This window comes from Lacerta agilis, chromosome 1 (assembly GCF_009819535.1).
Source record: "Lacerta agilis isolate rLacAgi1 chromosome 1, rLacAgi1.pri, whole genome shotgun sequence".
NCBI lineage: Eukaryota > Metazoa > Chordata > Lepidosauria > Squamata > Lacertidae > Lacerta > Lacerta agilis.
The window spans coordinates 40,922,896-40,947,791 of NC_046312.1; the positions used below are offsets into that span (position 1 = coordinate 40,922,896).

At 44.5% G+C, this 24,896-nt stretch overlaps 1 protein-coding gene across 5 annotated transcripts; it reads left to right on the forward strand.

The window, feature by feature from the left end:
- Window positions 1-27: 27 nt before the first annotated feature.
- On the forward strand, window positions 28-19,331 carry ZFYVE19 (zinc finger FYVE-type containing 19). Of its 5 annotated transcripts, none has more exons than XM_033145413.1 (12): window positions 28-125; window positions 1,379-1,522; window positions 3,667-3,788; window positions 4,566-4,619; window positions 6,698-6,858; window positions 8,104-8,249; window positions 10,107-10,221; window positions 11,809-12,015; window positions 14,087-14,166; window positions 15,191-15,298; window positions 17,137-17,279; window positions 18,910-19,331. In XM_033145413.1, exons 2-12 carry the CDS (start codon window positions 1,466-1,468, stop codon window positions 18,980-18,982), a joined length of 1,266 nt encoding a protein of 421 aa, XP_033001304.1. In that variant the 5' UTR covers window positions 28-125; window positions 1,379-1,465; the 3' UTR covers window positions 18,983-19,331. The 5 variants fall into 5 exon arrangements, with proteins under 5 accessions (XP_033001304.1, XP_033001315.1, XP_033001322.1 ...); XM_033145424.1 differs by having other exon boundaries at window positions 43-125; window positions 1,442-1,522; XM_033145431.1 differs by lacking the exon at window positions 28-125 and adding an exon at window positions 280-441 and having other exon boundaries at window positions 11,812-12,015.
- The last annotated feature ends 5,565 nt before the right edge of the window (window positions 19,332-24,896 follow it).

Consider the following 24,896-nt stretch of genomic DNA (forward strand, 5'->3'; position numbering starts at 1 on the left):
GGCGGAGAGGCCCCGTGGGCTCTTGGGAAATGTAGTTCTTCCCCGTTCCTTCCTCTTGCCGGAGAAGATCTGTCCGGGGTGATGGGAGTGGGACTTTCGCCGCACCGCGCGTTTCTTGCACTATAGTGAGTATTACCGAGCCGGGCCAGTGGACGTTGCTATTAGTGAGGTTCTGCTCATCGTTGTCTGGCGGGGAGGTGGAGGCGTCTTCTGCCTTGCTTTGCTTCCAGCCTTCTCGCCCTCCCGGCGCCCAGAGAGGCTGTGTCGTGTTGTGCAGCTGGGCGTTGGGTTTCCAGATTTGGGACCGAGGTGTTTTGCCTGGCGGGTTGTTGTTTCGTTCTTCTATGGTAAAACGGCCGTCGAGTTCCGCGGTGGTAGAGCATTTGCCTTCGACTGCTGGGTCATGTGAATCTGCTGGATGACGCCCCGGGTCAGCCTAAGGTGGGTTGCTCCAGAGCTTTCTCCATCATCCTTTCCATTTTCCATTTTTTTGCCTTTTTTATTTTAACGAGGGAGTGAGAGGAAGGAGAGGGGGGGAGAGAAGGCGGAGGAAGACGGAAGGAGAGATACCTGAAATGTGTGGGTTGTTTTTTTTTAAATAAATAAATAAAAGTGGGTGCCATGAATAAGATGGGGGCTGGCATTCCTGGTCTTCAAAAAAGATTGAAATGTTTTGCTGTTGCGAGATGTGTACCAGGTGGGAAATTTCTCTGGGTGTTCGCATGTCCATGTGTCATCCCAGCCGCATCTGCATTTTACAGTACATACAGTATTGCGGAAATAAGTGGATCTATAACTGTTCTGTGATCCTATCTAAAAGCCTTGGAGTGTGGAAGGAAAGTGTAACCTCTTCTTATTTGTAAAGGTTGCCTGTAGGATGCTACTTTTTGGTGGTGGGTAATGTGCTAGTGGCCTGGGAAAGTGATGAGTCACTCCTCTTCAAAAATGTACATTGCCAGCCACCTTTCTCACATTGTAGATGGCTGTGTTTGCCATCTGTGATGATGATAATGGGAACTCATGGGGTGAGCGACCCATTACACACTGTTTTGGGGGCACTGTTTTCATCTGAAACTGATAGTGCTGAAATCTAGAATTCTGCCTTCTAGGAGACCAATGATTTTCTCCTTTAAATTTGGATGGGTCACACCTCAGAAAGGATATTTATAGAAGAAGTGTAGTGTCTGTTTTCCTTTCCTTTGATTTAAGAACATTTCAGTGGCAACCATTGCTGTTAAGGTTAAGTAAGGACCAGATCCTCACATTTTCTTCAGACTGCATGAACCTCAGGTTCCATAGTATGGCATGTTTTCAGTGGTCCATTGCTAACATTCCATAACTGTACCGTCTCTCTTATTGTCTGGTCTCTCTCTGAAAGAGGAAGAAAGTTGAGGTAGCAGACAGAATAGAATCATGTGTCTCCATTTGTACATTTTTGAAGACTGAGTGTGCCACCTCACCTGACATGATGGATAGCAGATGTTATGGCTGTGCATCGAAGTTTACTGTCTTCAAGAAACAGGTATGGTTTTCTCCACTAATTGTCTTTGTCTTGAGAAAGGAGAGCTTGAAGAGTAGAACTTGGAATTATTATTCCAAAATGTTCCACTAGAACTCAGGCTTCCAGTCGTTTGTAACAGGTGCACTTGCTCAAATTTTAGTTATTTTAATGATGTGTCAGTTGTTTAATCGCCTCCTGTCATTAATTTACTGGATGAGGTAGGTCTTCAGCAAATCACTTTCTTTTGCCCCAATTTTCTGTTTTCTACAGCTGTAAAGTGTATAGGTGCTAAGATAGGCAGAGGGGGCTCTCTTGCTAATTCCTCCACCCTCAGAAGTTTGGGGTATGGTGTGAAAGGGTGAAAATGTTGTTTCTATGTTGACTTTGCAAAGTAAGAATTAGAACTGTCCATGAATACTTGTCAGATTCCACAAGCATATATTATGCTTTTTTATACACCTTTTCAATACAGTATTGTATTGTTTTACTTTCATTTCATTGTTTAAATATATAATAAAATATTTTGTAAACCACTTAAAGACTGTTCTTGCATTAAATGGAATATAAATATATAAAATAAAATAAATATCCAATATCGCCAGTTACAGGTAGGTAGCCGTGCTGGCCAAACAAAATAAAAAATTAAAAAATTCCTTCCAGTAGCACCTTAAAGACCAACTAAGTTTGTTCTTGGTGTGAGCTTTCGTGTGCATGCACACTTCTTCAGATACACTGAAACAGAAGTCACCAGACCCTTGTATATAGTGAGAGAGTGGGGAGGGGTATTACTCAGAAGGGTGGTGGGAATGGGTCATTGGCTGATAGGTGAGGTAAACCTGTTGACGACTGTTAACGACTGCAATTGGCCTTGCAGGAAAAAGCAAGGGGTGAGATGGCTAAAAATAGCTTGAGATAAGCTAATGATAATGAGATAAGAATCCAATGTCTCTATTCAGACCAGGTCTCTCCAAGGTTTTAAGTTTGGTGAAAAGTTGCAATTCAGCAACTTCTTTTTCCAGTCTATTTCTGGAATTCCTTTGTAATAAGACAGCTACTTTGAGATCTTGTATAGAATGTCCTGGGAGATTGAAGTGTTCTCCTACTGGTTTCTCTGTCTTGTGATTCCTGATGTCAGATTTGTGTCCATTTATCCTTTGGCGTAGGGTTTGGCCTGTTTGTCCAATATAGAGAGCTGAAGGGCACTGTTGGCATTTGATGGCATACGCAATGTTAGAAGATGAGCAATTATCAGCCAATGACCCATTCCCACCACCCTTCTGAGTAATACCCCTCCCCACCCTCTCACTATATATAAGGGTCTGGTGACTTCTGTTTCAGTGTATCTGAAGAAGTGTGCATCCACCTGAAAGCTCATACCAAGAACAAACTTAGTTGGTCTTTAAGGTGCTACTGGAAGGAATTTTTTCCCCCAAGATCTGTAAGGGTGCAAAACTGTGTACAGTTACATGGGAGTGAGTGTCACTGTGGGAAATTTCTGAATGAGTAGGCGTGCTCTGTAGTGTTTACTTAAAAATGTAAGGTGTGGGTGAAGCAAACATATGTTTGGAATCTTGTATGTATAAAAAGAACATTCACCAGAGATCCAGGATTTTCTTTTGGTCATTGAGTTTGGTTGCAAAGGTCTGCAAGCTACATAATGTGTGGAATGGCTGAAATTAAGATTGATATCTTTGAGTACAGATTTAGTAAACAAAGGTTCATTTAATGTGTTTTATGGGAAGTATTTATGTTATGCTATTTATTTATTTAGAAAAAGTATAAGCAAACAACAACAACACAGGTTCAGTCATAAACCAGTTAGTCATAAAGCATAACTAAAATTTACAAACCATGTTAAAAACAAATATGGATAAACCCATCATTAAAATCAAAGATAAAAGCAGGAAAACATTTAAAACAAATATCACTAAAGCATGTGTCCGGTTTGGCTTGCTGAAATACTGTTAGCAAACACTTTCTGCATTCACAGAAATTTGTTTGCTTTCAAAAGGTAGAAAATGATCGAAGAAGGCTATAATGTTTTGATGTGGAAGCATCCCCTTTGTGAACCCTTTCCAAGAAAGAGTCATTCAGACTTCTTGGAATCATTTGCAGCAGGGAGTTGAGAGCACTTCCTTCCTTTTCCTCTTCCCTTCCTCTCTCAGTGTGGATGTAAGAAATGCGGGCGAGCGTTTTGCTCAGGCTGCCTGGGATTCAGTGCTGTCGTCCCCCATTGTGGAAACACACAGCAGAAGGTCTGCAAGCAATGCCATGGGGAATTAACAAGGTAAGAAACCAGAGCTGTGGTTCTGATTGAGGGGTTCTCGCGCTTTTCTCTTATGAAGGCAACACAGGACATTTCCTGTGGGGGGACTTGCCATTCCAGCACTTCTACAGCCTAGGTGGGCATTCCCCACAACAATGAGGTCCATATGATGCTGCAAGGGTCTTTCTAGACTAAGGAAGTTTTTCAGGCAGAGACAAAAGTGGTTGGCGCAACAGATGTGTCTCTTACTCTTTACTACTGGCTACATTGCTGGCTACATTCCAGCAATGCAAAAGTCAGAAATTTCTACACCCCTCCCTGTCTCTCCATCCATGCAAGCTAGCAGCATTATTCCAGTTGAGGGACATGTTCTATCCAGGCAAAAGCATTCAGGGAGGGAATGGAGCACATCCAGTGAGTGCTACGTTTTGTCCCTGGGGCTGAGGTTCCTCACCCTTGGAGTAGACTTAGTGAAATCGCTGAGGCTTGTTAGAAAACTGGCATGTCAGGCTGAAGTTTAGGCTGGGACCTTTCTCCTTCGCGTCTAGTTTTCTGTGTACTTTGATGGGTGCCTTCAGTCAGGCAATTCTTCAGATGCAAGCTAAAGAGGCAGGATCAACAAACAGCCTTCCGATCTCCCCTGCTGCTTTTGAGGCAGAAATAGATTGGTGTTATACCCGGGACTTCTCATAGGATCGAAGGCAAGGCAAGATGGGGTTCTGTCTGAGGGCATGTCCTGCCATGATTAAGAAAGGATTTATGTTCTGCCATTGTGACATTTCTCCTTTTGCTTTACAGCGGCTCACCTCAGTCAAATGCAGCTAAATGGTCTCCACCAGAGAACTATAAAAAGTGAGTTCTATTTAATCTAATCTATCTATCTATCTATCATCTATTAAATTTGTATACTGCTGTTCATCTGAAGATCACAGGATGATTCACAGCATAAAAATACCAAGTGAGAACACAAAATAAATAATAAAAATGAGAGCAAAAACAAAACCAATAACCCCGTCCCGTAAAAGGATGCCAAAGCCAAAGACCTGGTTAAAGAGAAATGTTTTTGCCTGGTGCCTAAATATATGTAATGAAGACGCCAGGCGAGCCTCCCTGGGGAGAGCATTTGCAAGCAAGGAGCCACCACAGGAAAGGCCTGTTCTTGTGTTTCTACCCTCTGGACATCTAGTGAAGGAGGCACACAAAGAAGGGCCTAAGATTATGATCACAGGGTCCACATTGCTTCATATGAGGAGAGGCGGACCTGAGCCATTTAAGATTTTATAGGTCAAAAACAGCATTTTGAATTGGGCCCCAAAATTGTCAGCCAGTGCAGTTGGGTCACGATTGGTGTAATATGCTCAAACTATCTTTCCCTAGTGGTCAACCAGCTGAAGTTCTTGAACCGTCTTCAGAGGCCTCCCTCTGCATTGCAGTAATCTAACCTAGAGGTTACCAGATCATAGATGACTGAAGTTAGGCTATTCCTATCCAGAAGGGGGTGCAGCTGGGTTACCAGCTGAAGCTGATGGAAGGCACTCTGCGGCACTGAGGCCACTTAGGCCTCAAGCAACAGCAGCGGATCCAGAAATACCCCAAGCTATGTACCTGCTCCTTCAGAGGAAGTGTAACCCCCTTAAAAGCAGGCAAACTCCCATCCATTTAGTTGAGGGAAGAGCCCACTAACAGTGTCTCAATGTTATCTGGATTGAGCTTCAGTTTGTTGGCTTTCATCCAGTCTGTGACCAAGGCAAGACATTGGTCCAGCTCTTCCGATGTGAATGAGAAGTAGACCGGTGCTGACAATGTACTGCAAAACTCCAGATAATCCTATTCAGTAGTTTCATGCAGATGTCAATTTATTATCATCATTAAAAGTTTTATACCGCCCTTCATCCACAAGTCCTGAGGCGGTTCACCACACAAAAATATTATAATACAAGATATAAAACACCACATACGTAATAAAAACAAGAACAAAAGCAATCTAATAACTCCCTTCCCCTCACCCCCCCTCACAACACATTTAAAAGGGTATCAGATGTTAATCAGCCAAAGGCCTTGAAGAGGAATGTTTTCACTTGGCGCCTAAAGGTGTATAATGAAGGCGCCAGCTGAATCTCCCTGGGGAGGGTATTCCACAAACAGGGGGCCACTGTCCTTGTCTCTCTCCCAACAGATGTCATCATACAGGGCAACCAAAGCAATTTCTGTGCCAAAACCAGACCTAAACCCCAATTGAAATAGATATAGAAAATCAGTTTCCCCCAAGAGCACCTGGATCTGGCACGCAAATAACAATCTAGCTGGTTTTATTCCATATCCTTGGTGTAAGTTGCAAACAAGGGTGTATACGTTTGCTCATTTTACAGATCCAAGTCTTTGTTCTGAACTGCCACCATTAGCTCTAGGTATTAATCAGACACCTGTAATGTTCTCGTCCTCTAGTTTGTGTCAGGATTCGAAGCCCTAATGTAAAAGGTGGGAAGTCAAAATTGTTTTCTCAACCTCATCTAGCACTGCTTTGCTGTTGAAATGGTAGTTCTTGTTTCTTATTGGAGCAGCTGTGATTTCCACTCATACGATGAGAGAAGGCAGTTTTCCATAGTCGCTGCATGCCCTTCATCTAAAATTACCCGTTGCTTAGGACCAATTCACTCATGCCTATGTACTACTTGATTGCTCAATATTTCACGACTCTGACTGAACATGTGAATGGGCTTGGGAAACAGGACTGTGTTTTACTTGGTGGGGTGATTCCATCTGTAGTGTTTGTTTTGTGCATGCAAGTAGTCAGCTGATGCTCCAAATGGTGTGGGTGGGTGTGGCCAAACCTCTAGAGAAGCACATGAAATATGATTTCAGAATTATTATTTCCCCTAAAAACGAAACAAAAACCCTGCTGTAACTCCTCCTGGTTGCTCTTTCTGCAGGCGTGTAGCAGCCCTTGAAGCCAAGCAGAACCGGCCTCAGGGACTCCAGAAGGGTTTGTTGAAGTCCCAAAGCCAAGCAGGCTCCAGATATCAAGGTCTATCAAAAGAGGATCGAGCTCTAGCAGAGAGACTGGAGAGGCTCAAGAAGGAAACAAAACCCAGTAAGCTGTGTACTATTTTTGGAGTCAATTCGCTCTTATCACCCCTGGAAAGCCTGCTTTAGACGCAACATAAAACAGAATTTAAAAAATGAATTCCCAGCCTTGCAAATGGAAGGGAAGGCTTGTCCTTAGCTTTACAGCCAACATGTGCTTGCAGCAGTGTGGGGGGAAAACCAACGATGGCAAGGTTGTGAGCCAGTTACCTTCACCGTTTATTTGCACAATAGATCCGTCACACACTGATCCAGTTTGCACATAATGCTACGCTAAACGATGGCTGAGTGTGAACACACTGGTTCCTGGAGAGGAGATTGTAGCCACTTTGCTCTTCCTCCGATCCTGCTGCAGTGCTGTCAACTAAGCCATGGTTTGTTGTACAAACCTGGCCTTGTGATTTGTTTTGCTTTGGACAAGCTGTAACCTAGGTTTGATCATGGCTTGCAGCTCATAATAGAACTTACTTTTGAGGCAGTACTTAATGGAATTGCACAGTTAGTTGATATATTGCTATATGCTCTGGGTTGATGACCTCTGTGTGCATATACCTCTTCGACGCTTCCTTTTGCAGGCCGTTGTGCTGCTGTTGGATGCCGCTTTAGCTACCTTCCATTTGAAGGTGCTGAAAGGAAGGCACCAGAGACTAACAATGGTCTGAATCCAGCCCGCATCTGTGTGATACTTAGGCAGGGCTATGTCTAATTAGTGTGTCCCTGGGATTGCTACACAAGGCAAGCACCTGACATTTGGCAGGCATTATAAATATTCTTGTGGGCGGTTGAAAGGAACTTCTATTCATTGTTTAGTTTCTGGCGATTGAGTTCTCTGAAGCAGCATTGCTTGATATGTGAACAGTGTCTGATGGAAACCTCAGACTGAATGGGAAGGCCCTCCAGTGGTCAGCAGGTGGAGCTTCTGTGTCCTGAATAGCTCTTTGTCCTGCCTGCAGAGATAGCACACAGTGCATCAATTGTTGTCTGTTACTTAAGCTTTATCCAAACAGCAGGGCACTGAACATGCACAGGCTTGGGAATGATGCGGTGGGGGCGGAGAAGGGAAATGTTTTATTCCAGTATCACAGGTGGTTCTCGGTATCCTCTGGGTCTAGTCGATATGATGGCTGGAGCGGGGGTGGAGGGGGAAATACTTGCCTATCTGTTTTAATGCAAGGCAAGAAAGTTATGAAAGCCTCTTAGTAAGACAACGAAAGGCTCTCTTAGTAAAACAAGATTGTTCTTAATTGAACAGAGTCCATTCCATCTCAGGCTGAGATAGAGTCTAGGCTGGCAGCACTGAAAGATGACCCTGCAAGACCCATTCCATCAGCCCAGGAGATGGAAAATCGGCTGGCAGCCTTGCAGGGCAGAACACTCCCCCCTCCAGCTTCAAAACCAGTAAGATTTCTCTCTCTCTCTGTGTGTGTGCATATAAATATACAGTGGTACCTTGGCTTAGTTTATGAACAACTTGGATTAAGAACGCTGCAAACCCAGAAGTAGATGTTTTGGTTTGTGAACTTTGCCTTGGAAGCAGAACATGTTTTGCTTCCTGTCGAGTGTGTTCCATTTGTAAATTGAGTCCCCCGCTGCTATGGGAAAGCATGCCTTGGTTTAAGAACGCTTTGGTTTAAGAACGGACTTCCGGAATGGATTAAGTTCTTAAACCAAGGTACCACTGTATATAATTTCCAAGGGATAAGGAACTGGTGGTCCTAAAGATGTTATTGAACTCCAGTTTTTATCAGCCCAAGCCAGCATGGTAGTGAATAGGGATGCTGGGAATTGTAGTCCAACAATATCTGGAGGGCCACAGGTTCCGCTCTTTTGCAGATTCTGTTTCTAGCTGCCACATGAGTATTGTCAAGGGACGTGGGTGGCGCTGTGGTCTAACACCAACCTAATGTAATAACTGTGAGATAGGCTATGTTGAGAAATTAATTTGGCCATGGCTACTGGTCTAAACCACTGAGCCTCTTGGGCTTGCCGATCAGAAGGTCGGCACTTCAAATCCGCACGGCGGGGTAAGCTCCTGTTGCTCTGTCCCAGCTCCTACCAATCTAGCAGTTTGAAAGCACGCCAGTGCAAGTAGATAAATAGGTACCACTGCAGTGGGAAGGTAAACAGCGTTTCCGTGTACTCTGGTATCTGTCACAGTGTTCCGTTGCGCCAGAAGCGGTTTACTCATGCTGGCCACAATGCCTGGAAAGCTGTCTGTGGACAAACACCAGCTTCCTCGGCCTGAAAGCGAGATGAGCGCCGCAACCCCATAGTCGCCCTTGACTGGACTTAACTGTCCAGGGGTCCTGTACCTTTTTACCTATTATCGTTCTCTTACTAATAGGGTTTTGAAGTTTTATGAAGTACAGAATCCACCAGGGACATTCTGGTACAGTCTAGTGTTTCAAGTTCTCAGCTGTGTTCGAAGGCTGAGAGAGAGCAGGTGTTGGTTTTCACTGTGCTATCTCTGTTCAAGGCCGTTTGCCTCAGAGACAGGCTATATCTGTTGTCTGGCACCCTGAAAATAAGATTGGGTATATTAGGTTGGTGTGAAAGAATAGAAATGTCCCTGGGCCCTTTGAGACATTTGGGAAGTTGTTGTGGCTGGGCCCCTTTCTTTTAGTTTTGAACCTCTGGGCTCCTTCCATTGATTGTATAACTTAGGTTTGAGAAAAGTGGTCAACATTGACCCTCTGGGGTTGATGGGACTGTGCGGGGGTGACTAAAGATCTGGGGGTCCAAAAGGGCCTGGGGTGGAAAAGGAATTTATAAGGTACGATGTGAAAAATAAATTTAATTACAAACTATTGAGCAAGGGCATGTTCAGAGAGCCAATGAATGCGCTTGCCATTGAGGAATTTCTGTATTTAACAAGATGATTCCACAGTGTAACAGGATTCTCAGACCGTGCTCTTTTGCAAAAAATAAAATGTATGTAAGTGCAGAGTTTCAGTTGTAAATTTTTTTTTTTACAGTGTTAAAAGACTAATTATAACACTCCTCAACTGACCCCCAAATATTTAAAAGCAAGTTGCATTTGGGAAACTTCAGTGAACCTTTAAAAAGCCTCACTTTTCTTCAGGGCTCCGCTTAGCTGCTTCTCAAGGCCACCCCTTTATTTCTTTTGCTCTCCTAAGAATTCGGGTGGAGGTCGATGGCAACTTTCTAAACTCATCAAGTGGTCAGGGAACTTGAAAGTTTGGGAATTCCGATGTAACTTGTGCAATCCCTTTCTGTTTTCCTTTCTCCTGTTAGGTACACGAGGCCCCTAATGCCAGGACGCAAACTGAGCAGTCAGATGACCTGCTGAACCAGATGTCTGAGGAAGTTGCCATTGATGAGAGCGGTGGCTCAGGAGTTACGCCACAAGGTCCCTGTCTTGTTTTAAATCTGCTCAGTCTCTCTCTCCCCGCCCCCCAAGTTCATTTAAAATGGAGGAACAAGCAGGTACACCTCAAGACCTCAAAGGGCACCACTGCTATAGATCAATACATCCATTACACTACAGCATAATCACTCACTCAAGCACATCACCCAACATTTACTCCTTGCTGCAGGTCCCAGTTAAATAATGTACGGTATATAAATGAAGACAAGGTTCTTTGAATTGTTTCCATACAATTCTGAGAGCCAGTGTGGTGTAGTGGTTAAGAGCGGCAGACTCGTAATCTGGGGAACCGGGTTCGTGTCTCCACTCCTCCACATGCAGCTGCTGGGTGACCTTGGGCTAGTCACACTTCTCTGAAGTCTCTCAGCCCCAATCACCTCACAGAGTGTTTGTTGTGGGGGAGGAAGGGAAAGGAGAATGTTAGCCGCTTTGAGTGGGATATCAAATCCAAATTCTTCTTCTTCTTCTTCTTCTTCTTCTTCTTCTTCTTCTTCTTCTTCTTCCATATATACTTCTTTGTTTGCCGTGATCTCTTTAGTTACAGTACGAGAGCAGTATGAGTACTTTGATCAGAGTCATGGTGCACAGTGTCATTTTTTGGTTGACATGTTTTTATTCATTTTGCTGTGGTACCTTGGTTCTCAAACTTAATCCATTCCAGGAGTCTGTTGGACTCCTGAAACTGTTCAAAAACCAAGGCACGGCTTCCGATTGGCTGCAGGAGCTTCCTACACTTAAGCGGAAGCCGCGTCGGACGTTCGGCTTCCAAAAAACGTGCGCAAATTGGAACACTTACTTCTGGGTTTGTGGCGTTTGGGAGCCGCTCTTAACCACTGCACCACACTGGCTCATCAGTTCCTTCTTTCAAGTATCTATTTCATAGGATGGGGGTGGCGCTGTGGTCTAAACCACTGAGCCTCTTGGGCTTGCCAGTCAGAACGTCGGTGGTTCAAATCTGCGTGACGGAGTGAGCTCCCGTTGCTCTGTCCCAGCTCCTGCCAGCCTAGCAGTTCGAAAGCACGCCAGTGCAAGAAATAAATAAGTACAACTGCAGCAGGAAGGTAAACGGCGTCACAGTGTTCCGTTGCACCAGAAGCAGTTTAGTTATGCTGGCCACATGACCAGGAAAGCTGTCTGTGGACAAACAGCTGCTCCCTTGGCCTGAAAGCGAGATGAGCGCCGCAACCCCATAGTCACCTTTGACTGGACTTAACTGTCCAGGGGTCCTATACCTTTTTACCTATTATCGTTCTCTTACTAATAGGGTTTTGAAGTTTTATGAAGTACAGAATCCACCAGGGGTCCTTTACCTTTACTGATTGGATGTGTTTTATTTGCTGGGTTCTAGTTCTTATATGTTCTTGCAGCAACCACAATCCTTTTCATGGGGTGATAGACATTGCAGACTGAAATAGCACTGTGTTTATGGTGATGTGGGAGCCAGATAATAAATGTTCTGTCTGCCGCATTTGGTCTGTGAGGTTTGTGCTGCGTGCATCAATTTAAGGTTGCAGTCATCGTGAAATGGCCATATATTTCTGAATTCACCCTAAGTCTCTGCTTTTCCAGAAGTTAGGACCCAGACTTTAAATGACTTAAATCGAACCGACAGCATTGGTGGCGTTGGTGATATGGATCCCAAACAGTTGGAGGAGGAGAAGAATAGATTGCTGGCGTCGGCGGCGACTGAGCTGAGGGAAGACAACACCAGGCAGGAGAAGATTCTAGAAGTAGCCAAGCGATTGGCTGCACTAAAAGGCCAAGATCCTGAGAAAGGTGTGTAACATGGGATATTAAAGTACGGTAAGCAGAAAAACAGCCACTCTATTTCCTTAAGAGGGGGAGAGAGTGCTAGTGCTCTTGGGTCCTCCTTGCAGGCTTCTCCGTGGAATACAGTCAAAGGTTGGTTGTCAAATGTAATCCGTTCCGGAAGACATTTGACTTCAGAAACGTTTGACAACTGAGGTGCAACTTCTGATTAGTTGCAAGTGCTTCTTGCACTCAAGCGGAAGCCATGTTGGACGCTCAATTTCTGAAAAATGTTCAAAAACCAGAGCATTTACTTCTAGGTTTTCGGCATTCAGGAGCCAAAACATTCGAAAACGGAGCTGTTCAAGAACCAAGGTTTGACTGTATTTGGTTGGCCACTGTGAGAACAGGATGTGGGACTAAATGAGCAACTGGCCTGATCCAGCAGACCCTTCTTACGTTCTTACATTTTCCTTGTTGGCTGGTGGGAATGTGCCTCAGAAACAATTGTCGAAAAAAATGACTGTTTCCTGGTGCTGGGATTATGGTTTTTTTTAAGGAACAAGTAATTGGTATTGGTGGATAGCTCGGAGCTAACTTGTAACAAAAACCCTTAGTTTCTTTCACAAGCGAAACTGTTTAAACAAAGCCTGATTTGCATATAGAAAGCCTGTAGAAAAATTCAGTACTTAGCTGTGTTTTCTCCAGCCTTGGGCATTTGCCAGGGGCCTGGTCTTCTCTCATATTTATTCACCCCTGGGTGCCTAGCATTGCTCAGGAATTTGAAGAAAATGGTCTTCCATTTTTTTCGAACCATAGATTGAAAACGTGCTCCTTGATCTCAGGAGCCCCCTTTCAGAATGTGATTTATGATACCTTAAGAGGTGTCCAAATGTGTATCAAACAGACAAATACCTTTGCAGAATATTATTATAATAAAATAAAATATACACACTATTCCTTCAAGTAATCCCAAGTGTTAGAAAATATTGCAGCCTGTGCAACTGTGTCAGCCGCACAGTAGCTTTGTGCTCCCTCTGTAATCAATAACTGCATTCTCACGTTGACCACTAGGGTTCCCAACTAACTGAAGGAAAGACAATACCTTGGCCTAATCTTTTGCCTTTGAGGGTGAGGGTGTGGAACTTTTCCACCTAAAAAGTATCTGCTGTTAAAGTCTGCAAACGAAGCTGCTGTCAATGGGGTACATAAAGTAACCTGTCATCCATAAGCCACACCTAGAGTTAGCTTTGCCTCCACTGATGATGGAAGGAGGGGGATCCTGGATGTCTTTAGAAATCCTACTGACTGGAACCCAAAAGTAACATGTTTCTCCTGGGACTCTACCATAAAGAACGATCAGCCTAGAGAACTTGGGCTGAACAAGAAGGATTGGCTGCTAGGGAAACAAGACCAGAAAAGGAAGAGGATGGATAGCTTACTTGAGCCCAAAGGCACCAAATATCTGCCTATCTGATGATGGAACAGAAGTGACCAGGGAACAGCTTTTATTCTTCTAAGAATACACCAGGCTGGGGTGTATTAGTGGTACATGCTATCAGGCGGTCCTTTATTATCTCTCCAGCTTTACAGGGATTAAAGGTAAAGGGACCCCTGACTGTTAGGTCCAGTCGCGGACGACTCTGGGGTTGCGGTGCTCATCTCGTTTTACTGACTGAGGGAGCAGGCATACAACTTCCGGGTCATGTGGCCAGCATGACTAAGCCGCTTCTGGCGAATCAGAGCAGCGCACGGAAACGCCGTTTACCTTCCTGCCAGAGTGGTACCTATTTATCTACTTACACTTTGATGTGTTTTCAAACTGCTGGGTTGGCAGGAGCAGGGACCGAGCAACAGGAGCTCACCCCGTCGTGGGGATTCGAACCGCCGACCTTCTGATCAGCAAGCCCTAGGCTCTGTGGTTTAACCCACAGCGCCACCCGCATCCCTTTTACAGGGATTAGAAATACGCTATAGAATGCGAACAAAATAAAAACCCATCTTCCCATAGGGAGAGCAAATCTGCAAAGGAGGGCAAGGAACATAAGATGATGAATTGCATCTTTAGCTCCTCGGTTTCCTCTTCTTTCTCTTGCAGTGACTTTGGATGACTACAGATTCCCCAATAGTGATGAAGAAATAGAAGAAGAAGAAGCCATTCAGAGAGTTTTGAAACAGGTCCATAGTAATTGGAATTAAATTTTGCATTTGTTAAGCCTCTTGCTTTTGTCTTGCTACAAAGACAAGATTTCTGCTATGCCCAGCTTCTTATATTTGTTGTAAATCCATCCTCAGAGTGTGCTCCTAATGGTTTTCCTAAATTAGTCCATAAGCCTTGTAGAGTAATGTGTAGAGATTTCACTCGATTAAAGAAATCATGTAATGCAGTCCTGTGCATGTCAGCTCAGAGTTAAAATGAAACTTACTCCTATTAAAGTATGTATGCGACAGCCGCTGTAGTCAATTAACTGTAGGAGTTGTGCAATGCAATTTTATTTATCTGTAAAATCATTTATAGGTTGCCTTTTGGGGTATAGCCCACCCAAGGCTGCTTACGGCATCATAAAAAAGCAATACAATCTAAAACTCACAATGGCAGCAGTTCAGCAATCGTATGCATGTTTACTCAAAAGTAAAGCATTCTGTAATCAATGGTCTCTTTCTGCAGGCTCACAATATCAGAGAAGCAAGGGGAGGGGAATAGGAAGTACGTAGTAATATGAACAAATATTTGCTACTCAGTGGAAGCAATGAAAGAATGATGAAAAGATAGATGTAAGAAAAATAATAAAAATAAAAGCTGTCATGCTTGAGACTTTTGAAAAGGGTTTTGAGAGGCAGAAAGACAAGCCATGCAAATGTCAAAGGGAAGAGCATCCATATTATTGATTTTGTTACATAATTTCTAGCCAGAGGAGCTACTAGCCACAACTACCTGTGAGGTAGGTTAGAGATATTAAATTAGCTGAGTAGGAATTTGAACCCAGGTGCTCTCTGTGTATTTAATGACTGGTGATAGTATTTTTGTTCATAAATGCCCTTTGTAAAGCTGCTTTCTTTCCTGCTCAATAGTTAATCTGGTGGCTGCATGTTTGTTTACTAAACCAAAGATTAAGGAAGCAGTAGAAGAAAGCCGCTTCTGAGAGGAAGGTTTGTGTGAAGAAAAATCTTTTGTTTCAACTGCTGTTGTTTCTGCCATCAGCTTACTGAGGAGGCGGCTCTGGATGAAGCAAGCGGTTTCAATATTTCTCCAGATCGATCCACCCAACCAGCGACCGCCCAGCAGAAACCAGCCAGGAAACCTGAGCAGGTGAGCAGTCAATTCAATCCTATATGGAGAGCTCCCCCCCCCAAAAAAAGTTTAGGGGTACTCTCATTTTGACTCAATAAAATCACCATTTTATAGTTCAAATCAGGAAAAATAAATACAGTAAATGGACAGAAGGACAAAGATTCACAAATGTTTAGGGATATGTGTACCCCCTGCCTATATGTGTGGCATTCTCTGACTTTGCTGTGCTCAGTGCAGTTTCAGGCTGATCCCAGCAAGGCCCTTTTTAGTTTAGGTGTCATCCCATAGTGCGAAATAGCACCTAAACGGAAACAAATTTTAAAAATGCCCATGGGCCTAATGGTTAAGCTGAGAAGCAAAAGACAAATAGACTCCTCGAAGGCCAGCTAATACTGAGCCACACTCTGTGTCCTAGTTCTGTGTTATGCCAAACAATTCAAAGCCCTCCAGCTGTAGGCAAAATTGATGGGTGCCCTCTTCTAGAAATATAGGTTTTGATGTCTATGTGAGCAAGAAGAGATGCCCGAAGTTGTGTGTGCACTTTAAAGTAAACAGCAATCAAGCATGACTGGTGCTGATGTGGGAAATAACAAGCAGTTCTTCCACATGCTTCCTCTGTGACTTTACAAAACTCACGTCAAGGCCGCACTGCTTCAGATGGGCCCATTCCTATACCAAGCAAAAGTGGTTGTTCCTTTATTGCTTGGGCTGTTCTGCATTGTCTACAGGTGTCCAATATGGCCCAGGGTTAGAAGTGTATTCTAGGGCCTGCAGCAGAGTTTGTAGCAGCTCAGTTTTATTTAATTTTTTTGAGTTTCTGGTCCTTGTGGCTGTAAGATATTTGCATTTACGCAGACATTTCAGGTGTCTCAAGCGCTTCATGTATATTCCTTGTATATTCCTTAAAACAGCCCCGTAACATGGGCTAACACCACAAGCATCGTATTGTACAGGGTGGTGAGGACGAGGGAATGTAGGCCTAGAATGAAAGGAGGACTGTCTCAGGTAAGATGAGGCCTGAAGCAGGAAATTGATGGTTCATATTAGTAACACAGTGGTTATCTCAAATTTCCAAAAAAAAGAATGTGTATATATGTAGGTGTGTGCATAGCATATATTTAAAATGCTGTGGTCTACAGGGAACAGAGTCAAGTGCCCTATCTAGTTCAGTTTCTTACCTGCTGGCCTCCAGTCTTAGAATAATAAAGGTGGGAACTTGGTGGTCATGCAGTCCAACCCACGGCTGAGTGTGGGATCTACGATCCAGGAAACAACTACAGCATCCCTCCTATGTGCTCTGACTGCCAATCACATCTTTCCTCTTACACTCTTGATCTCCCCAAAAAACAAATAATGCATAGGCAAGGTGTGTGTTTGTTTTTAATTTTTTTTAAAAAAAACCTGGAATTAAAAAAAAACTGAAATGAGGACATTACATGATATATGTAGAAATACTGCACTCATTTAGATAAGTGGAGTTACAGGTAGGTAGCCGTGTTGGTCTGCCATAGTAAAAAAAAAAAAAAATCCTTCCAGTAGCACCTTAGAGACCAACTAAGTTTGTTCTTGATATGAGCTTTCGTGTGCATGCACTTCAGAAGAAGTGTGCATGCACACGAAAGCTCATACCAAGAACAAACTTAGCTGGTCTCTAAGGTGCTACTGGAAGGATTTTTTTATTTTTTATTTTGTTTAGATAAGTGGGTTTGGGTTTCTAATTGGTGCAAAGTTGTAGTGGGAGGGATTTTGCAGAATGCATACAGTGAAGACAATATGTCATGCAGCTTCCCATTCACACCAGAAGGTACTCTTGGAGTTTCTGTTGCAATATCTATGCATATTACCCTTCCCGTTAGGGAAAAGCTCCAGCGGTTGCTAAACCTCTCGTCTTACCGGACAGCGACGAGGAAGAGTTGCCCTGGTGCTGCATCTGCAACGAGGATGCTGTCCTACGCTGCCACGCCTGTGATGACGACCTCTACTGCCAGCGATGCTTCCGGTAATGGCAAGAACCTCAGGGCGGAGGGTGGAAATCCCAGCATTCCATGCTGCTTGTGTAGCGTGATCATCTGCTGCATGTTTTTTTTAGAGTGTGCAGGAAGAGCTGTGTGCCAAAGAGGCTGAAACAAAGCTCCTGAGTTGCAAGAGCCCCACGGCAGAAAGTGGTTAGCCCTGAAAGAGCAATCCCCATGACTTGGGCCCTAAGGGGAGGTGACTCTCTAAAAAGGACGGGTGAATCATCTGGGACAGGAGTTGAGGGCTGTTTTCGAAGAGGGGAATTGGAGGGAAATGCTCCGCTGACCTCAGCAGCAGTGCCTCCTGCGAGGACCACACAACTGGTGTCGTGTCTAAAGGCACCCAGTGAGCATCATGACTACATGGGATTTGAAGCCAGGTTTTTCTCAGGGCCAGACCATGACCACATTCACACTGTATATTTAAAGCACTGCATTGCCACTTTAAACACGGCTTACCCCAGAGAAGCTGTAGTTTGCGAAGGGTGCTGAGAGTTGTTAGGAGACCCCGCTGTTCCCTCACAGAGATATAATTCCTACAGTTCCTTGGGAAGAGGGATTGGTGGATAAAACCACTTGGAACTGTAGCTCCGCGAGGGAAACAGGGGTCTCCTAACAACTCTCAGCACTAAGGGATTTCTTTGAGTAGGGAGCCATGGCTGTCTAAAGTGGTCACATGAGTTTGTTTATATTGACTTTTCTTAAATAGTTACAGGCTTGGGGGAAGCATGGTTCCTGCTGCAAGGGTAGAGCCTGGGGAGGAGAGGTCCTCTCTTCACACACACATCCCACAACTGAAATGGAGATCAGGCGCTCTGTGCTGCTGAGAGTCGTAGATAAAAACTCCTCCTTTGCACCAATGGGAACTTATTTTCCAGCTGCATTTGGGGAAGGGAAGGAATCTCCATTCCAATCAAAGTGGGAGAGTGAATAGAGAAGCTTCCCCTCCCTATGAGCTGCATTTCCATTAAGAACCAGAAACTCTCATGCCTGCAATTATTTAAGGGGAAATGGGTAGCTCTATGCTGCGTACCTAAGTGAACATGTAGTTTGGCCCAAAGTTCAAGTCCACCACTTGGCTTATTATATACCCCACTGGCTCTCTGCAGTTCTCTTCTTGTAGGGCATGGAGGGAAAAATTGTCATTCAGACTATGGTGCCGAAACTTCAAACACTCCACATACATGAAATAGAGTAATTTATTTGCTGGTGATGACAGTGATGTGTACTCACATAGTTCTATTCCCTTCCATTGAGCTTGTGCAAGATAATCCAGCCAGTGGATCAGGCCCCTTTCTGCTCATTTCTGTGGCTCACAATCCTACAGAGAAGGCATCCCCACCCCTGTAGTGCAGTTTCAGAGTTGGATCTGAAGGAACGGCTGGAGGCCTCCTGTTTGTCAGCCGTGCCCAGTAACCTAAATTTTCATACTAGCAGTTCATAGACTTCTGACTATGCCTGCAAAACCTTGTTACTCAGCTCATTGGAGCGCTTGTGATCTCCTCTTACCTCCATAAATGAGTGAGAGTCGCCATGACTTCTGCAGGATATTCTGGTTGGCATGACAGTAGACTCTTAGTAAACACTGCCTGCACTTCCTGTTTTGGTTTTCAGGGAAAGCCATGATGAATTTGATCGGAGGGAGCACCGAACATCCAACTATTGTCGTCCTCGAAAGCAAAAATGAGCCTATGGAGTGTGAGAAGAGACAAGGGGAGGAAGGTGAAATGGGAGGGGATAAAAGAGAAGATGTCCATAAAGGTTTGCTATTTCAGCAAAAGCTGGCAGACTCTGAAAGGCAGCTCTGTGTCACTGAGAAGCTTGGAGGGCAAATGGTTGTGCCCAGCAAAATCAAGGCAGCCACTGTGGAGCTCGTAGTACACAGAAGGTGGTTTGCCATGTGAGTAAGCTGTTAATTCAATGAGAATGAAGACTGGCATGCTTGAAAAGGTGGGTTACTTTGCAGAGATTTCCCATTTACCTGGATAAGATGTTCATAGAAAATATTGCAAAGATAATAAATTATATGAAGAGAAGATTGTGGTGATTTTTCTCCCGCCGGTAGATGTCCACTGTTGCGTTCTACAATCTGAGGACTCGTCTCAAGGTCTCTTAAAACTAACCCCTTGCAGTGACATAACATTGGTACACCGTCCTTAATGCAAGCGGTAGTGTTGCCTCAACAGCAAAGTTCTTCACAAAAATGGAACCAATTTTATAGTAAACTCCAAGTAGGCTTGGATCATAACCAAGGCCTTTCCTCTGAAATCAGGAAAACATTCAATTCCTATTTTTCCATTCTCTTTGGTCAGTTTTCCCCTTACGGATTTAGGTTTCATATGTCTTGTTTTTAATTACTAAATTTTCAGAATAGCATCCTTTCTCTTCTCGCTTCACAATAGCGAATTCCAAAACCGTTATGAAGGGAATGCTTTTGGTAAGTCAACCTGAGTGTGCCAAACAGACATGTATTGGCGTTGCACCAAAGTCCCTTGAAATGCGCAACGGCAGATTCTGGAAATGGAACAGTCCCCTGTTTCTCAGTTCTATGTCCATCCATAGGCAAAATACATGGATTTATTGACCGCTACACCCCTTACATTGCTTCTTTTAGAAGTGGCATCCGGGGGGCAGGGCATAGATTGTGGGAAGGCTGGTGAAGTGCAAAGGCATGGGACCCAATCCAGCACTCCTGCCGGTATGTTTGTACTGTGCTGAACTACCCTCCACTCTGCATGTTGTCCCTTTCTCTCATTGTAAGCAACAGTGACACACACTCTGCCAAACTAGCATTATGGCTTCACTCCATCCAGCAAACTTCAAACATCCATTATGCTTCAAGTGTATGCTATTTTATCTTCTCTGTGCCAGGTTTTGCTAGAACTATCCCTTCTGGGGAGCGTGGCAGACAGAAGTTTGCCCACTGTATTTTTATTCGTTCCGGTCACACTTCCCTTGTATCAGAGCATATCCTACCCCGCTGGATATACGTACAAGGAACCAGGGGAGGGGGAGGAGGCAGGTTGGTGCAGCCAGTCACTTCATCTGCCCTGCTTGTCCTAGTCGGCCATGTTGTAGGGTTGGCCGAAGACGTTTTGGCACCTGAAGTGGAAAATCCAAGTGGTGAGGTAAATGAAATTATAAGCAATGGGGTTGTATCCAATGAAGTCATCCCGCAAGAACTTTTGCAGTGGAACTTCTCCTCCCTCACATTTCCCCATATCACAGTAATAATATAATAATAGTAATAATTTATTATTTATACCCTGTCCATCTGGCTGGGTTTCCCCAGCCACTCTGGGCGGCTTCCAGCAAAATATTGAAAACACGGTAAAACATCAGTCATTAAAAACTTCCCTAAACAGGGCTGCCTTCAGATGTCTCCTAAAAGTCAGATAGTTGTTTATTTCCTTGACATCTGATGGGAGGGCGTTCCACAGGGCGGGTGCCACTACTGAGAAGGCCCTCTGCCTGGTCCCCTGTAACTTCACTTTTCGCAGTGAGGGAACTGCCAGCATTAGCAATCCCCCAGAACAGGGGAGAAAAGGGAAGTTCTGTTGTGGAATTCCTTGTGTGAACAGGATGGCGGCACTGGATGTGAAGCAATATTCTTCATTGGCTCTTACTAACTCAAGGAAATGGCATTCTCAGACATGTGAACCAAGGTGACTGAAGGACTCTGCATGTCTGAACTGAAGGCGGTAAAAACATTTCCAGAATTCATAGCTGGGTGGGCATGGGTTCCTGATGCACCTCTCCTCTAAACAATTTAAATAGCCAGAGAAGGTTAGGCATAAAGTTGTGTTCTGTAGCAGCTGGTTGGCAATTGCAACACACTCTTGGGTGGATTGGTTGCCTTTTCTGCATGTTTCCATCTAGGGTGAACAGAAGGGCAGTCTACCTAGGAAGCCAGGCACTTGGCAAGAGTCTGGACTGGCAGGTGTGAGCTGCCAAAGAAGCACATACAGACCATTTCCTTTCAGTGTGAATGGTGGTAATTACTCTGTGAATAGAGCAAGTAATACCCGGACAATGACTGGTGCTAGAGTTAACATGCCCGTCATCAGATCTGGACACAAGATAAAACAAATAGTGTTTTAACAGGAAGATGGGTTCAAATAAACGGAAGCACTTTAGCATAAAAACCCCCCAATGCTCAGATGCATAGCTTGTATCCACCAGGAGTTGTGCATTCAGTAATGTGTGATGGACTGCCCCACTCCGAGGTCTGTGGCTGCAGAGGCTTGAATGTCATGATTTCCCCTAAAAAGGATCAGCATCCCATATTAGCATTATGTCCACAGTGAAGCAGAAGTGTGCCTGATGCAGAATCCAGATGCAGAATCATGGGGGCTGGATGGCTGTTAGGGGGCAGGATAAGAATTTTAAATGCCGTCTCACTTTCATAGAAACGATTAGTAGGATAGTCCATCTGTTTCACAGATTGCTGAACCACAACATTGATAGTTGTAGTGTCTGGTCATGCGCTGTCAGCTCGGATTTGCTTAGTACAGAAAGCAGGTTTCCGACAGAGCAGTTTTTGCTGCTATGTTTGTGGTTAGCATATTTAGACCGTGTTGAAGAAGATAGACTGCTCCTCCCTTTTTCCCATCCTGCCTGCTCAGAAGTGACAATCTCTGTGACATCCATCTTATTCTCCCTTGAATTGTTTCAGTAACCAGTTTGCCAGGTTTTATTTTTAACCACTATGGGCCCTGCCCTTAGATCGAAGCTTTCTTCATGTTGGTTGTGTGTGTGTGTCCTTTTTTCAGACTATCTGCTGAAAGGGAAGGGAAGGGAATTGAACCAAGACAGCTATAGAGCAGGGTGGGGAATCCGAACTGGCCTAGAAGCACGTAGTCACTTTCTCCCCACAGAGTTTTCAGTACCTGCAAATTCTGAAGTCAGTGACAAGCTTTCTTTACAACGTCTTCTGCGGCTAGAAAAATACACCTTGTGCTTAAATGCATTCATGCAAAAAGATGTATGAAGCTGCCAGCTGGAGAGGGAAGCATTGGTTTTAGTTCCTTGATGCTGTATTTTTCCACAAATATAATTTCTTCTTCAACCTCAGTTTGACCCTTTGTGTTCGTTGTTTGCCGTTCTCGAGTGTGTTTTATGGACTTGAGCAACTTGCCCAGCAAGTAGTGCAAAGAAAATGCATGTAGGAAAGAGAGAGGGAAACAGACACAACATTTCTAATATGAGGCCCAGTGCACTTCGATCAGTTTGTTAGAAGGGCTGAGCTAGCCAGGAGGTTTGAAGAATGGTGAAATGAGTGTTTTCCTTCAGGTGGTGTGTTTGTAATGCATGTGAGCATAGTGTGCAAGCAGAAGATGTTGCCTGGAAGCATGTTGCAGTGCAGTCCAGTCCAGTCGTACCTTGGAAGTCGGAACAGAATCCACTCCGGAAGTGCGTTCAACTTCCAAAACTGAACTTGGTTCGAAAACCAAATTGCAGCTTCTGATCGGCTGCAGGAAGTTGGACGTTTGGTTTCCAAAAATAGTTGGCAAACCGGAACAGTCACTTCTGGGTTTGTGACATTCGGGAACTAAGCTGTTCGAAAACCAAGGTACCGCTGTACATGCTGCTCTCCTCTTACACTATCCATGGCGTGTTTCAGTTTCAGAAGTAACCTAACAATGGATCTCTTGCAGACAGACAGAGAAATTGGCCTGAGTAGTCCAGTAGACAGAGATATGAGACCAAGCTCTAGATCTCAAGGCAGGTGAGAGAGGCAGGCACCACGTAGTCCAAGCTTTCTTCCAGAACAGTGGTGGACTTTGGGCTTTCAAATTTCAGCGGTGCCCCATGCAGCAGCAAGATTTGGCACCCCCTGCCTCTCATCTTCTGATCAAAGTCATAGTTGTAGGGCCCCCTGCAGCCCAGTACGGGCAAACTGGCCACACTCCCCGAAATCCACCTCTGCCCACAGATCCTCTTGCTCTGGTCCAGGAGCGGCATAGACCTGTGTTCCTTGTGGCATTTACGGCACGCATGCCACAGATTAGCTACCAAGCCTTATACAGACACCTCCATTCACAGTGTAGCAAGTGAAATACACCTGGAGATGGGGGTATGGGAATTGTGACATTGGAAAGACCACACCGAGGCCATAGAAAATGTACCTCTTAAACATCTCTGATCATGATGATGATGACGAAGACATTGTACAAGGCGATTGAAATGAAAGGCAAAAATACATTTTTGATGTTAACTCCTTATGCATCCCAAACTATCACATGCTTGGGGTGTTTGTGCTGAAACACAATATGTGAAGAAAAAAAGCAACCGTGAACACATTTTTTGCTATGGATGCAGCACTGGTGCCTGAAAGAGCAGAGATCTTTTGGTGAAGTCATTCCCATTGCTCAGAAGAATAAACGATCTCAACGTTGCCTTAGTCACCAGTGTGTATTCCTCAGAATAGGAAATAAAAAGGACAGGAAACCCCACCTTGTAATTACATGAATGGACATGTGTTACTCAAGAAAACTCACAGATCTGCAGCAACTCAGGTATTTCATCTCCCACCTCCTTCATGTGCAGCTGCTAGAAACTCCCATGCCTCAGTATTTTTGGATTCTAGACTCTGATAGCTAAGCCACGTGCAATTACCTAAGAGCATTTATCCATGAAAGAGAAAAATAATCAAGGGCTGAGCTAAATCTACTTTCCCATGTCCAACCTCTTCCCCTCTTTCAGCCACTGAAAACTTGACTTCCCTGCTTCCCATTTTTGGCATTCTGTCAGCTTTCTGCATTTTGAATGGTGCATAGGTATGTAACAAATATAGTGTCAGGGAACCGCCCTCAGCGGGGTGGTAGGTCTTGTTGATGTGCCAAGAGCCCAGAACCTCCTCAGTAGTGAGGCCTCCTGAAGCGGAAAGAGCGGCACCTCCTCCAGTGGGGAGGGGCGGGCTGGAAACAGCCAGGCGAGGCAAGGGCTTGGAGATGCTGCTGAGAGCCCCAACACGCCTCATGAGTTTTGCTCTGAGGGGAGCACGCCACGTCGCCCCAGTTGCGCAGAGGGGTCAAAAGGAGACAGGGGAGGCGGCGCTTCGGGGTGCCAAAATTCTTATGTTGGGGTCGCAGCCGGAAACCGGCACTCCTGGATACTGCTATGTGACTGGGACGGTAATGTTTTCACGTTCCATGCTCTGTAAATAGTCTGCACCAATAAACTGTAAAAAGGCAGTTGAGACTCATGGCTGATTACTCACGAGCAACCCTAACGCAGACCTGACAGCTAGAATGCACCAATTGTAAACCCCATCATGATGTCGTTCTTCGCTGTATGACTCTTTACTGTGCCTTACCTTATCAGCTGTGTAAAGCTGGAAATCACTTTAGGCAGGAAAAATGTTTTAAAAGACTGATCTCAGAGGTGATGTCAATGAAAACTGGGGAGTCTGATAGATTCTAATGTGTCTTAGGCTGCACACACACACCACACATTTAAAATACATTTTTAAATAAATAAATAAAAAATCCAGGGAACTGCAGAATGCCCCTCACAGAGCTACAATTTCCACTACCCTTAACAAAATACAGTTCCCAGGATTTATGAGGGGAAAGGGAAAGGGATCCCTGGCCGTTATG